Below are 13,481 nucleotides of genomic sequence, written 5' to 3' on the forward strand. Positions count from 1 at the left end.
GAAGACTCGCCCTGGCTGGCTGCCTCTGCAGGAGACCACAGGCTGAGCCAGTGGCACCTTTCTCCATCTTCCTCCTCAGCCAGTTGTTTCAGCAGCTCTCTTGTCCTCTTCTCCTGCTTCCTGCAACAGCATCTCTCCAGAATTGGTTGGTCTTAGCTGCTTTACCCCACTTTGTGTATCTGCCTCCCCTCAAGTACTGGGTGATGTCTCCCTTCTCCTGGAAGATGCTCAGGCCTCTTCAAGGCCTCTGTCTGCTTTGCATCGGACCGTCCTGTGCTGCTTCAGCTGTGTTCCCCCGGTGTCGAGGCTCTGCAGCAAGCGTGGTTTTGCATAGACTGCCAGAGACATCTGTGCTGCTACATGAAAATGGTCTGGTTCAGGAGGGTGTGATGGGACTGAAGACTCGCGGGGAAATCCCCAGCATGTCTAATACCCCTAGTGGATGGGGAACCTCCCAATGAAGCCATTAGGAGCGGATTTGTTGCTGCTTAAAATGTCAGAGCTGCTTCAGCCAGCCTGACTCAGGGGTGAAATTTGCTCTCTGGGAGGGAAAAACTCCCAGCAGTGCTAGATGGAGACCAGCCCATGCTAAGTATCCTGGAAGCAAGAAAATTAATCTCGGAAGAGGCTGCTGGCCCAAATTCCAAACCTATTAGGCATTGCACAAGTGTACCCGCTTATCAAAAGCAAATGAAAGTGCAGAAGGTGTGTCTGGCCTGATCCTGTGTTTAACTTGGCAGTCTGTGGTGTGTCAGCACAGGCACTGTGGCATGCATGCAGGCTCTCAGTGCTCTCTGTCTTCTGCTGGGGTGTGCTGCTGAGCGGCCCTTTAATTCTGCTCCTTTCTTTCAGGATCAGTCCATAATGCCTGAGGTGCGAGACCTCGCAGATGCCTTGCCCGAGTCGCTGATGGATCCCATCACGGGTGTTGGTGTGGTTGCGTCCCGGAACCGAGCACCGACGGGTTACGATGTAGTAAGTAGAGCTGTTTCAGCTGCCGTCGTTAATCCTTTGGTTTTGCACTAATAAAACTTTGCTGGGAACAGCATCTCTCCCAGAGAGGGCTTGCTTTCAGCCCTGTGCTTTACGAAGTAGTCTGAAATGCAGCTGCCCACCCCTCAGCCCACAGAATTTGGGGCTTTCCCTCAGTGGAGGGTTGTGGGTGCAATCATGCTACTTCATCTGTGCCACTCCAGAGGAGCATAATTATCTGGAGGAGGGTTTTTCAAAAACAGCTGGTCACAGTGGCATGCAAATTTAATAATCCTAGTAACATTCATCCTGAAGGAGTCCTAAGTATTGCACAAATTATATCTCTGAATAAATGGATCCCACATCAGCTGTTTAATCCCACACATCAGCACTGCACAGTGATGATGAGAAGCTCCAGAATGGGAAGCAGAGAGTTTCCCATCCAGCTGAAATTGCAAGGATGATTTTGATGGACAGAATGCAAACCTCTAAACTAAGCTTTGCCAGGAGGCGGGGCAGCAGGAAAGGCAGCTGGATACAGCAGAGGTGAATGTGTGAGCGGATAAAGGGAGGTCAGTGTTTTCACAGCTGCTTGTTCCTTGGGTCTTGTTCCTGCTGTGTAACCAACAGCACGATTTTTCTCCCCATAGATCAGTGTCCCAAACAGTGAAATATCATAAAATACTGACCTTGCAGAGCTCTGTATGGAAGGATTTGTCCCGTTGTCCCTCTACTCGCCTTTCTCTGTATCTTGCTCCAGCTGTGCTGTGTCACATCTTGGGTTTCCAGAGTCGCACAGCTTGTGCGGTCAGGAGTGGAAACCAGTTGACTCGAGGCTTTGCTCACATCTTTTTGGCTCTGGATCATTGCATACCCTGTTCAGTGTGAGAAGGAAGAAAATGGATCAGGCTGAAGTAAGGACATGAGGGAGGGAATTGTGAAAAGGCTCCTTAAAGACCTGGAAGGTTTTTGCATTTACTGCATTTTTCTGAGTGCTGATTACCTGTGTGAGCCAGGCTGTGTAATTAGCTGCTTGCCCTGATACAGGAGTGCGGAACAATGTGAGAGTTGTGATAACAGAATTGCATTCTGCCTAAATGACTGGGCAGAGAGAGCGCTCACCCCAGATAGCCTGTCTGTGGTTTAATAGGGAGCTTCAGCGCTAACGCAGTTTAAACTAAACAAGATAAAAGAGTCTTCCTGCGGCGTAATCCAGTTACAGTGGTGCTGTAATCATGCCTGTGAATGTGGGTCGCTCTCTCCTAGGGGCACAGAGAGGAGGCTGCCGTTCCTCTGGTTCTCCTGCTTTCCTCTCTGAGCCTGGGGCGGGCAGTCCCCGCGCAGGCGGTGGGGAGGTGCCTGCTCTCTGCAGTTGCCTTACCCTAGGCATGGCTTCCCCATCCCAATGCGTTCAGCCTCGTGTACAGCAGACCAGCAGTCCAGCTCTGTGCCTGCGGTGACAGCTCTGTGCCTGCGGTGAGCTGCCATCGGTGTCCTTTCCACCGTACAGCACATATGGTGATGGGGCTGCTCTGGGTGCCAAGTATTTCCTCTTATTAGTGATGAATTTGATATCGGCTAGTTTCACTGGTGGTTTTGAGTTTTGTGATGGTGAAGTACCCAGTTCTCTTTCTGAGACACCAATGTTATTTATAGGCTTTACCCAGTTTCCCTTTCATTCATGTCCTTTCTCCAGTAAACAATCATTGCCATATTCTTTTCCTTCCTTTTCCCCTTGCTTCTCTTTAAAACAAACAAGCAAAGGCTTAGAAAACAGCTAGTGGAGCTTGTAACGACTGGCCAGGTCTTCTAACGGCTGACGCTCCAAAGACTTGATTTTGCCAAAATGTACAGAGAGCGTCTGAACTTAGACTCCTGAAAATCTGCCCAAACTGGCAAGACTGAGCGTGTGGGTGGGGAGGAAAGGGAGGAGAGGTGGGAGGCAGGAAGCCTGGGGTAGCAGAGAGGTGTGGTTCCCGTGCAGCCGCGTTCCTTGCTGTGGGCTGAATGCCAGCTTCACGGTGGGATTTGCTCTGGGGCGGGAGCCTGAGCGTGCTGCTCACCCAGGGTGTGCTGCGGCAGGACGGCCCTGTGCCCCACCGACCCACCCCGTGGGGCAGGCCACTCAGCACTGCTGCTGGGCAGCCCGTAGATCACCCCACACGTGGAGGGGCGGCTGGGGGACACCTTCCTTCCTGGACGTCACTCCATCAGGTCCATCTGTTGGTAGCACGTGCTTGAAGAGTGTCTTCCCCCAGCTCCACGGGGAGAAGAACCACTCCTTGCGCCTGGGGCACCAAGTGCCCAGCACCAGGTGCTGAGTCCTCCATCCACACGTTCCTCGCCTCTCAGCCAAGCAGAGGACTTGGTGAGTCGGGGCTGCGCAGGGCTCGTCCTGGAGGTCTGCCTCGGCCCCCCAGGTTGGCCCTCCTGTGCTGCCCCACCGAGGGCACGCTGCCAGTGCTCAGGCTCAGCTCTGCTCTGAGAGGTTGTGGGGATCCTCCTTGCCTGCAGGAGCCCAGCAGATGATGTAAGAATTTTCCTGTTTATATTGCTCTGTTTTCTTTCCCCATGAGTTTTCTGACAAGTTAATGCATGCTTACATTCTCCAGGCTTGGAAGAACTCTTCATCAGGATGATGCAGAGGCAGAGCACTCAGGGTTAATTGCAGGGGAAGGGTATGTGGTGTAGGTTGGAGTTTTTTGGGTTTTTTCGTCGTTAACCCAGAGTATAGCAGCACTGGTTTTCCCTTCCTCTGGAGGGGCAGCAGTGCCAACTCAGGGGCCCTTCGGGTGTCTCAGCCAGCTGTGATCCAGCTGTGCCCTGGGCAGTGAGCTGTAGAGGAGATGATATTAACTGAAGTGATGTACTTCCACCTCAAAAATTATTTGGTATTGTTGTAAGTAATGTAAAGTTCCTAAAGCTTACAGAAGTTAGATAAAAAGTGCATCTGACAGCACGCTGTGTAGCACCAGTTTTATAGTTGCAGACTGGGTATGTTGCTGCCTGTTGAGTTTGGAACGTCTTTAACGTGGGAACAAAGAAAACAATCTGGCCAGCACAAGAAAAACTGAAATGTAGAACTCAAACCATGTTAATTAACAAGGTGATTAAATCTGGTTGTAGTCCCTCAAACTTTCTGACGAGGGCCGGAGTTCCTAAGTGTCCATATATGCCAGCAGTTTTTCTAAGCAGTCTGTTTCCTGGGTATCTTCTCCTCAGGACTGACTGACTCAGAGGGGAGGGAGATGCACATGGATTTTATATATTTCTAAACTAGTACTTTAGGAAAGAGGATTCAATTCAAAGAAACTGAAAGAATAATTTAAAAAAAACAAAAAAATGATGCATGTTTCTTTACAGAAGCCTGACTGCAAAAGCTGTGTGTGTCGGACAAAGGCTTGAGCTGAGCAGGAGCTTGTGTACAGCAGCTGCCAAAATGCGCAGAGCAGCCAATGCACTTTGCTCCCTTTGCTGCTCAGACAGTAGACACGCTTTTCTCTCCCGCACTTTGGATAATTGGAGGGTTTTGTCAGCACACATCTCTTGCTTCCTGCACCCTGCCCAGAGTCTCTGCCCGGCAAAACATGGGTGCAAACAGTAACAACAAATGTCAGCTCTTTGTTATCAGGCTGCTCTGGGGCCAAGGTCTTACTCTGTCCATTAAGATAAGGCTTGGAGGAGCTGCAGTGGAGCGGTTTGCCCTCGTCAGAGGGGCACGAGGCAGAAGTTCAGTTCGGCTTCTGTGTGGCTTCACACCACCTCCCTGGGAGCCATCAGACGGGCGCTAGTCTGGTGGGGCGGTCTTATTTCTGCTACCCTTCTGCTTGTGTTTGCCTTCTTGTCTCCGCTCTTATTCGACAAGAAAGCTTTTGGGACAGGGGTTCGTAGCAGCTTGCACTGTGCAGGGCGCATGCCCGGCTGCTGGTGGAGCACAGCCCTTCCCTGGGCATGATCCTGCCTCGTGCCTGCTCCATGAATCGGCTGGAAGGTGAGATCTGTGACCGTTCTCTGCCTGCACACTGTCCCTTCAGTGGAAGGCGCGGGCTCTGTCTCCTTGCGCGCCGTGCTGTGTGTCCTGCTGGTCCGGCTGGACGCAGGGTTGCGCTGGGGAGGGACATTTGCAGGGCGCGTCGATGCACGTGGCACTGCTGCTAACCTCTGTGAGTGCCCAGGGCTCTCCCCGGCTGCTGGAAGCACCTTTTTGGCCTGGGAGCCAAAATTCCTTGATGGCTTTTCTGTGAAAATAGAAGAGTTTGGGCAGTTCCTGTGCTTCGCCTACACAGACCCCTCCTCTCGGCTTGCCCCAGTGCGACCTTGCATGCAGGGTGGTAATGAGAGCCTCAATGTGCTGACTTCTCCAAACTATTGTTTGGAGACTGGAACCAAAGTTGCTGTTTCCTCATTAGAATAGCCTTTGTCAGAGCATCTTTAATCAATGGACTCCCGAGAGACAGCATTTTTAGAACTTCTTTTTATACCTCCTCTTGGAAGTTCTTTGCACTGCACCTCGTGAAGACACTAATGAGATGCTGTGAGAGTTCGGGCTACCGTTAATTAGAAGAGGTCTGCGCAAGAAGTACTGCACATATATTAACTTTATCTTGGCTCACGTCTCCTCTCTCCCTCTGTCTCTCCTTTCCAGGTTGCACAAACAGCAGATGGCTTGGATGCTGACCTCTGGAAAGATGGCTTATTTAAATCCAAGGTCACACGATACCTGTGCTTCACGAGATCATTTTCAAAAGAGAATGTAAGTCCATTTGCTGAGTGTCTGCATGATTTGCATCTGTGCCTGGTATGCCTTACCCAGAAGATGATTCATTTTATGGAGCCAGTTATAATTCGAGCAGGCATTTCCCTGAGTTTGGGTGAGTCAGGAGGCAAACTGCTATGGCTCGATGTTTGCATTTTGTCGATGTTCTTCATGGGAAGAAATCACTGGCAAAATCTGCAATAAAAGCAACAGGAAAAGGAACGCTTGTATTTCAGCAATCCCCTCACACTACTGTTCCCTGCTGTAGCAATGGGTGCTGTGTGTGCTCATGATCCTGATGAATTTCTAGCTGATTAGGTAGGGAAGCAGATGCTGCAGGCAGTGTTGATGAAAGAAGTGTAAGTTTTTAAATCCAGGGGCCAGATATTTTCTTGCAGGATTAGCTTTTCTTTCTTTGTTGTTTTTGGTGCTTATTCTTGAAAATTTGCCCACATTGTGCATATGCTACCTACCACATTCTTGTAATCTTCTAGTATGGCTGGTAAGCGCAAGTTAATTTCTGATTAGTGGCAGTTGTCTGCCCACATCTTCCGTGGAGGAGGGGAGACCATGTGCAGTGAGAGCCTGGTACATTCTGGTGTGTTTTTGGTTGAGGCTAGTGTGAAAACTTCTTCTTTTCTGGAGGAACTATTCAATTCCACAATGAATGCACTCCATCTAGTGGGTAATCCTGCTTTTCGTCGTGTTTTGGATATTCACAGTGGCTCAGCTGTCAGAGTATGGAGTACTGTACCTGTGCTTCCCCAATGGTGGGAACAGAAAAGCCACTGTGACTTCAGAGGCTGATCGTGAGTCCTGACAGGAGAGCCGGAGGCTGCCAATTTCACGTTTGACCTTTATTCCATCCGCTTCCCTGCCTGCCTCTAGATTCAAATAAAGCTCCAGAGCTATGGGAAATATCGCATCCTGGGGTGGATGGACAATAATTGTGCTTTTCATCCTGGAGTACCTGCAGTATCAGGAATAATAGTACTTGCATAGGCAGGGAGGGTATTAAACAGAAAGATTTGTGATGATTTGAGTATTAAGTTTATCTGTGGCTACCTGAAATGTGAGGTTGTCAGAAATAATTACAGGATAGCAGCAACTGCTGGTTGCCAGCGACAGTGTAAATACCCTCAGTGGGTGCCTGTTGGGCTTTTGGCATGAATCCTCTGCCGGCATGGTTTGGGAATGCGTTCCTCATATTGATGAGGAGGGAGTTAAAGGCAGCGTGGGGGGAGGACTGCGCGTCCCAGCTGCACAGCAGCCGGGGTGTGAGGGTTGGCACAAGGCACACACAGCTTCGTGTGTGTGAGCGGCCTTTCCGTGTGGCAGCCACTGGGCTGGTAGACGCTGGTGCCAGTGTGCCAGCCCCTGGGAAGCCCCCAGAGCCGGCCAGCGCTCCTGCTCCTCCAGCTGGGAGGAGGAGGGGACCGGGCTGGTGGGGGAACAGCCTTCTCCCCTGTGCAGGGAGCAGCACCCTTGCCCCTGGTTAGCCCAGCAGCAGCTTTCCCTCCCGTTTCAGTCCTCTCCGGACACAGGGGTATGACTTGGGACCTCCAAGGGTTAAAAGGCCTCAGTCCTCCCCAGTAGTGCTTTGGGTTGGAAGTTTTACTGCTTGGGTTTTTTTTGTTTTTAAGAAAACACTGGGAGCCATTTGTCCTGAAGAGCACGTTGTGGTTAGCAGAGTTAGTGCACCTTGGATACCTGGTTTGTAACAGTCAGTCTGTAGTGCCTCTTGATCAGAATCATCGCTCTCAGCAGCTCACGGTGTTTGACAGATGATGAGGACGTTGCTGGCATTTGAGTGTCACGGTGAGGAGCCCCAGATGGGGAGGCGTCGTGCCCGTTTCTCCAGTGTACATGCAGAGCATCAGTGCTGACTCCCGGTGTTTCAGGCGCTAACGAACTTAGCAGAGGCACCTCCCCTACCTGTCTGCTGTCGGTGGAGGAATGAGCGTTGGTTCAGCTGAAAGTTTCACGCTGATGTAACACAGCCAGACAGTTCAGATAAATAAGACATGAAAGGTGAATCAGCGGTGACCACTTCATCTGCCATCTCTTGTGCCAGGACCACGTTTACTGATACATTCAGGCTTCACAGCATCCAGCGTTGCTCACTCGGAGATGCCCTGGCCAAAGCGGGGACGGAGGGACGTGGGGGCTGCCCGGCCTTGGTCACTTTGCTGGAGCAGGGGACGTGTGCCAGGCTTGTGTGCAGTGGGACAGGGCTGCAGGCGTGGTGGCCCTCCTGGTGAGGGCAGAACCTCCAAACAATAAACTCAGACCTGATCTCCTCTTATTTCAGAGGCTGCAATTTAAATATGTTTTAACAGTTCAGTGTAATAATCTGAGGGTAGAGGTTTGCCTGAAATACTCTGCCAGATAAAAACTAAAGGAGGTACTTAGCAACCAGTAAAACACACTGCGTGGTTTGATGGCTTAGGATGAAATTTTAATTGTTCTGTATTGCATTTCTGTTTATAAAGGCCGGGCAGTAACTACAGTGTGTTTTTCTTCCATATGTGAATCCAGATTATTGGCAGCAATGCTGGCTTTAACAAGAACCACAAAGAAAATCTAGTCTCTAAACAATTGTGGAGGCTGTCATTCTGAATTGTGTGTTGAGCTCTTCAAGCCTTGATTAATAGGACGAGGCATCAGTTCAGAATTCATATGGACTCCAAATGAAGTTCTTTGTTCCAAATGGCCTGCTCTTCTGGAGAGCGCCTGGCTTTGGAGCTAGAACCACGTCTATTCAGGACTAATTAGCTAATGCATGTAATAACTTTGGCTGTGTCTGCATGAACCGTCTTCCTGTGATGCTTTCTGCTGTTCCTAACACGGAAATGTCATGTTGCTGCTGTAGGTGTGGAGTGTGTGGGAGCTAGGGTGACCTGCTTAGTGAATCTGGAAATGCTGGAAGGTGTCCGGTACCTCCTTATCACTTTTAAAGTTGGTGGCCAGATACAATGACAATGCATCTTGGGGTTTAGCGGGTGAGAAAAGCCGAGTTCCATTTTGGTGACGTTGTCACTCAACTGTTTCTTTTCTCTCTCCAAAGAGCCATTTGGGCAACGTCTTGGTTGATATGAAGCTCATTGACATCAAGGACACTTTACCCGTGGGCTTCATCCCCATCCAGGAGACCATTGATACTCGTAAGTTGGCATCTGTTCTTCAGTCCCCTGCCTTGGGAGCAGCCGCTCCGCCGGTGCCGGTGTGCTGGGGCGGTGCAGGGCTGTGTCCCAGGCAGAGGGACACGCTCGGCTCTGGGGTTACCTGTGCGTGTCTGGGGGCAGCTCTGGACTGCAATGAAACAGCCTGTGAATTTCCTGCACTCTTCGGGCTTTTTTTGTACTGCTGCCTGACTGTCACCAGCTTTCCTGCTAGAGCAGCACAACTCTGGGGCTGGAGGGAATAGTTTATTCTTTCATTTTGCAAGGATGGACTATGCCTAGTAGGAGCAGAGCTGCTGTGCTGAGGGATGCTCACGAATAGATACCGACATGACGGGCCTGTGCTCGTGATGCTGAATTCACCTCCCTCTGTGAACAAGCGAAGGCCTGTGCACTGCAGATAGTGCTGAGGATGGTGGGATACGTTTGCACTTGCTGAGGGAAGGCACAAATGGAATGTCCAGGGAAAATACCGTCCTCGTTTCTGTGAGGCAGCAATGGCTCTGCTGCAGCGTTGAAGCCAGCAGTTCCCAAACAGAGTGTTCGGCTCCCCTGAGACTGGTGTCAGCAGCAGCTGGAGCCACGTCTGGTGGCAGTGCTCTGCTCTGCAGCAGGCAGCAAGTGCTGTGTGCTGGAGGTGCAGAGGGGGCTGGGGATGAACCCCCGGGGAGCTGAGCGTGGAGGGGCGGCAGGACACTGCACCGGTGCTGAGCGTACAGCTCCTGCTTAAGAGCAGGACGGGTACCGGCGCTCGTCGGTAATGAAATCCAGCCTGGTTGTGAGGAGAAAGGAGTTACGCGAGCCTGTTTTGCAGGGAGTGATTCATCTGGGTCTGCAGCAGATGAGGATGGTTTTTCAGTCACTACCGACCTGGTTCTGATTTGAACCCGTGACCTAGAAGTGAAAGGCTCTGCAGCCCATTTCCCATTCCTCTGGGTCACCCCTTTCCCTGGAGAATTCCTGGGCACACGTGGTGCAGGGGAGAGTCATCGGCTTATCCTGCTCGCCCTTGGGAGTGCTGGGCACTTACCGTGTGCTGCTGGGATTTTTGTGAAAGTCCTCGTGGAAAGGTGGAAGCGGACTTGGTAGTTAATTGAAAATGCATTGTATTGTGAGCCATACAATGTTTAAAGTGGAGGCACTGTCTCTATTAATGAAGTGATGCATATCCCTGCCTCTGTTAGCATGAATGAACACATTTCAATTGACTGTTTATAATATGTTTACTTAAAATTAACTCTGGTTAAGCATGTGTAATTAATGAATCCAGCTCCTAAACCAAGTTTGCTACAGACTGCAGACTCTATCCAAGGGTGAAAGCGACCAAAGACAAAAGCAAATAATCAGCTTTGTACTTGCTGTGAAAGTCAAGTAAGAAGCACTGATTTTGTTCAGAGTTGAATTTGTGGTTTTGTGTTTCTGTGCTCTTCTCTAAGTGGCAGTTGACTTGTAGTTATATTAAATACAGTACTCCTCACTAGGTTCTGAGACAATTTTCAGATGTGGAGGCCTTCAACCCTGGGCTCCTAAGATCAGTTTTGGGCACTTCAAATAAGAGCTCTGGTTTTCTGAAGCAGGAGAAGACTAGACTTCAGGGATACAGGTATTTAACATCTCTCAAAAGCAGCACTGTAACTGCAAAGCTGCGTGCACAGATGCTGTATTGTGACACACCTCGCGCTGTCTGTACATTTATTGGCGCTGGTGCGACAGCAAATTTCAGAGGCCAGGATGGATTGCTTTCTCCAAGGTGCGGATTATGAAACAGGAGGAGCCTATAGAGACAGGGCTGCTTGCCATCTGTTGAAGTGAGAGCACATTTTTAAGCTGGAGGATATTTATTCATATTAAACTGAAGGGTTTTTATTTTGCAAGCACTTGTTTGTAGTTGTTGGTTGTTTCCAGATTTTCATTCAGTGTCTACACTTTAGATTTTCAGTTTATCAATAGACTTCTGCCATGCCTTTCAAGTGCCTACATTCACAAATAGGAACCTCACCTTGCTCCCATGGAGATTCTCGCAGACTCTCTGGGCTGAGGTGGAGCAGTGGTTTCCAAGCCCCGCAGATCTGTGTCTGCATGCTGGTGCCACCCGTTGTCACACGACTGGCCCGTAGCTGGGTGTGGGTTGCATCTGCGCGCAGACAGACAACGTGCGTATACACGAGTTCATTGTACAGATGAGCCTTGACTCTGGGGGGCTGGAGTTTTTCCTGATAACATGGAAACAAGTGGAATTGCTCTGCGATGCATAGCAGGACAGGGTCACGCAGCAGATTCATCCACCCTCCGAACACAGGTCAGCGCGGCACGGTTCCCCATAGGAGGTCTTGGCAGTTCCTGCTTTGTAAGTCTGGTTTACCCCTGTGAAGATACCAGGGCAAAGACGGTGGGAGGATCACTTCAGTGCTTGCTGACTGAGTCAGGAGAGGTCGTGACTCTTAGGATGTGTAGGTTTGGGCAGAGAGCTTTGCTGGTCAGCACTCTGCATGGCTTCTCGTTCCCTGCCCGCTCCTCCTCTCGGCTGGGTGGGCTGTTCAGAAGCACTTGTCGGAACAAACGGACCGGCTGCGCGAGCAGCTTCCAGGTGTGTTCCTAGAGGCGATGCTTGTGCGAGGAATATTTAGATAGGACTATCCAGGCTGGTGAGGCAAACAGTGCCATGGAAAGAGAAAACAAATGTAAGAAGTATGTGGAAGTGGAAAAATCACCTGCCATTCTGTTCTGTGGCGCAGTGCTCGGTGGCGTACGTGATGTCTTATCTTCTCTGCAGAGGGTAGTAGGGAGTATTGGTTTATCTCAGTGCCTAATAACAAATCTCACACAATGTACAGAGAGCTCCTGATAGAAAATTTCTCCAGTCACTGAATGGCACTGCGCTGTCTGGTTTGCTGACATATATCTGTTCTTTGGCTCCAGTTCCTGCCATAATTATCTGCCTAATATCTGGAGAGATAATAAATAACATTTATACCCTAATCTTGCATAAAAACCACCCTGTGTCCTGGGTTGTTTTTGCAGAAGAAATAGCTTTCAGAAAGAAGAGGCTGTGCATTAAATTCATCCCTCGAGATTCTACAGAGGCAGCGATCTGTGATATCCGAATCCTGGGCAGATCTAAACAAGCCCCTCCTCAGTACACGTTCATAGGGTAAGTACCCCTCACTCCAGACACTCTTATCATAAATTCAGTTGTACCAAGGCTAAGCCCCCTGCTTTTCTGTAATTGCTAACTAGCAGCTGGTAAGAGCTGAAGCTTGTCATTAGAAAAATCTCTGTAAGTACAAGTTCCTGAGTCTGAGGTAGGAGTTGACTAACCCCCTTTTTTTTCCTAGTTGGCCTGGTTCTCACTAACCAAGGCGTTTGTGAAACACGTCAGTACTTCATACTTGTGCCGGTGTGCAGCATTTGCCTGTAGCATTAGTGTCTTCTGTGTTGATTACACAGGGAGCTGAACAGCATGGGCATTTGGTACCGGATGGGCAGAGTTCCACGCAACCACGAGTCTTCACAGCCTGTGACGCCTCCTTCCCAAGCACCGTCTTCGACACCAGCTCCTAACCTGCCGAGGTGAGTTTTCTGCTTTCCAGCCCCTTCTGCTCGATGCTGCATGGTGTATTGCTGCTAACCCTGCCTGGTGGAATCCAGAGCGGTGTGCCCCAGCAGCATGAACAGTTACGTGGCACGACCCGATAATGAGGGCATGTGTTGTTCTTTTCAAGTATTTGCCTACTGGAAGTTCCTTTGGCTGTTGTATAAAGACATCCAGGTGAAGAAGTCAGAAGGAAGAAAAACCTGCAGAGGAAGGGAAACGGCAAACCTACCTTTTCTTTGCTTTAAACTGTGTGGGATCTTGTAATTTCCAGCGAGTACAGGTGGGTCACCCCTGGAGGGAGGGCCAGAACTGCAGCCAAGCCCGTTTCTCTCCTTGGCCAAAGGGAGGGAGAAACATTCGTACAGATTTTAATGCACAGGGAGAAAAGTTTTGTTCATTCTCTAGAATCGGTCCACTCATGTTTTGAAGTACCGGCCCTGTTTTCTCTTTTCTGGAACCCGACTGCTGTGCTCCAGCCTCGTGGCTGCCATGGCGCGTGCAGAGCAGACCGCTCCTCCTGCGCTCGGACGGGAGCGGCTCTTCGGGCACGCTGTCTGTCCTGGGTTACTGACGGTATTTGTGTGTGTGTGCACACTTGTGTGTGTAATTGCATATCATGGGAGTCCTGAATCCACAGCTTGCTTGCTGGATTTCTCTGGACAGAACAGAGTGGTGTTAAGCAGCAAACTGACCCGGGCAGAGGTTAAACTTTTTACTCCTGGCGCTGGCTGTGAAAGCACAGCACCCAGCGTGGGACAGGCTCCTGCTGCTGAGGCTCATTGACTGACCGCGTGCCGGCTCATTGACTGACCGCGTGCCGGGGTATTGCTGGGGACGGCACGCTCTCTGCGAGTCCCTTTGGGCTTTTGCTCTATCAAGTGAACACGTATTTTTGCACTAGGCATTTGGTAAACTGCAGGTGTGTTTGCACACACAATAACTGTTGAGAGCTGGAATTTTGAAGGAGACAGTGGAA

At 50.2% G+C, this 13,481-nt stretch overlaps 1 protein-coding gene across 1 annotated transcript in view; it reads left to right on the forward strand.

Moving 5' to 3' along the window:
* Positions 1–12,484, forward strand: part of MVB12B (multivesicular body subunit 12B) — a 12,851-nt gene extending 367 nt beyond the window's left edge. The window contains exons 2-6 of the mRNA XM_010079090.1: positions 853–975; positions 5,618–5,725; positions 8,796–8,892; positions 11,932–12,061; positions 12,358–12,484. Coding sequence (XP_010077392.1) covers positions 865–975; positions 5,618–5,725; positions 8,796–8,892; positions 11,932–12,061; positions 12,358–12,484 — 573 coding nt within the window. The 5' untranslated portion in view covers positions 853–864. The remainder of the gene's footprint in view (positions 1–852; positions 976–5,617; positions 5,726–8,795; positions 8,893–11,931; positions 12,062–12,357) is intronic.
* Positions 12,485–13,481: the final 997 nt, after the last annotated feature.

Source organism: Pterocles gutturalis, unplaced genomic scaffold, assembly GCF_000699245.1.
Source record: "Pterocles gutturalis isolate BGI_N339 unplaced genomic scaffold, ASM69924v1 scaffold34348, whole genome shotgun sequence".
Lineage (NCBI taxonomy): Eukaryota > Metazoa > Chordata > Aves > Pterocliformes > Pteroclidae > Pterocles > Pterocles gutturalis.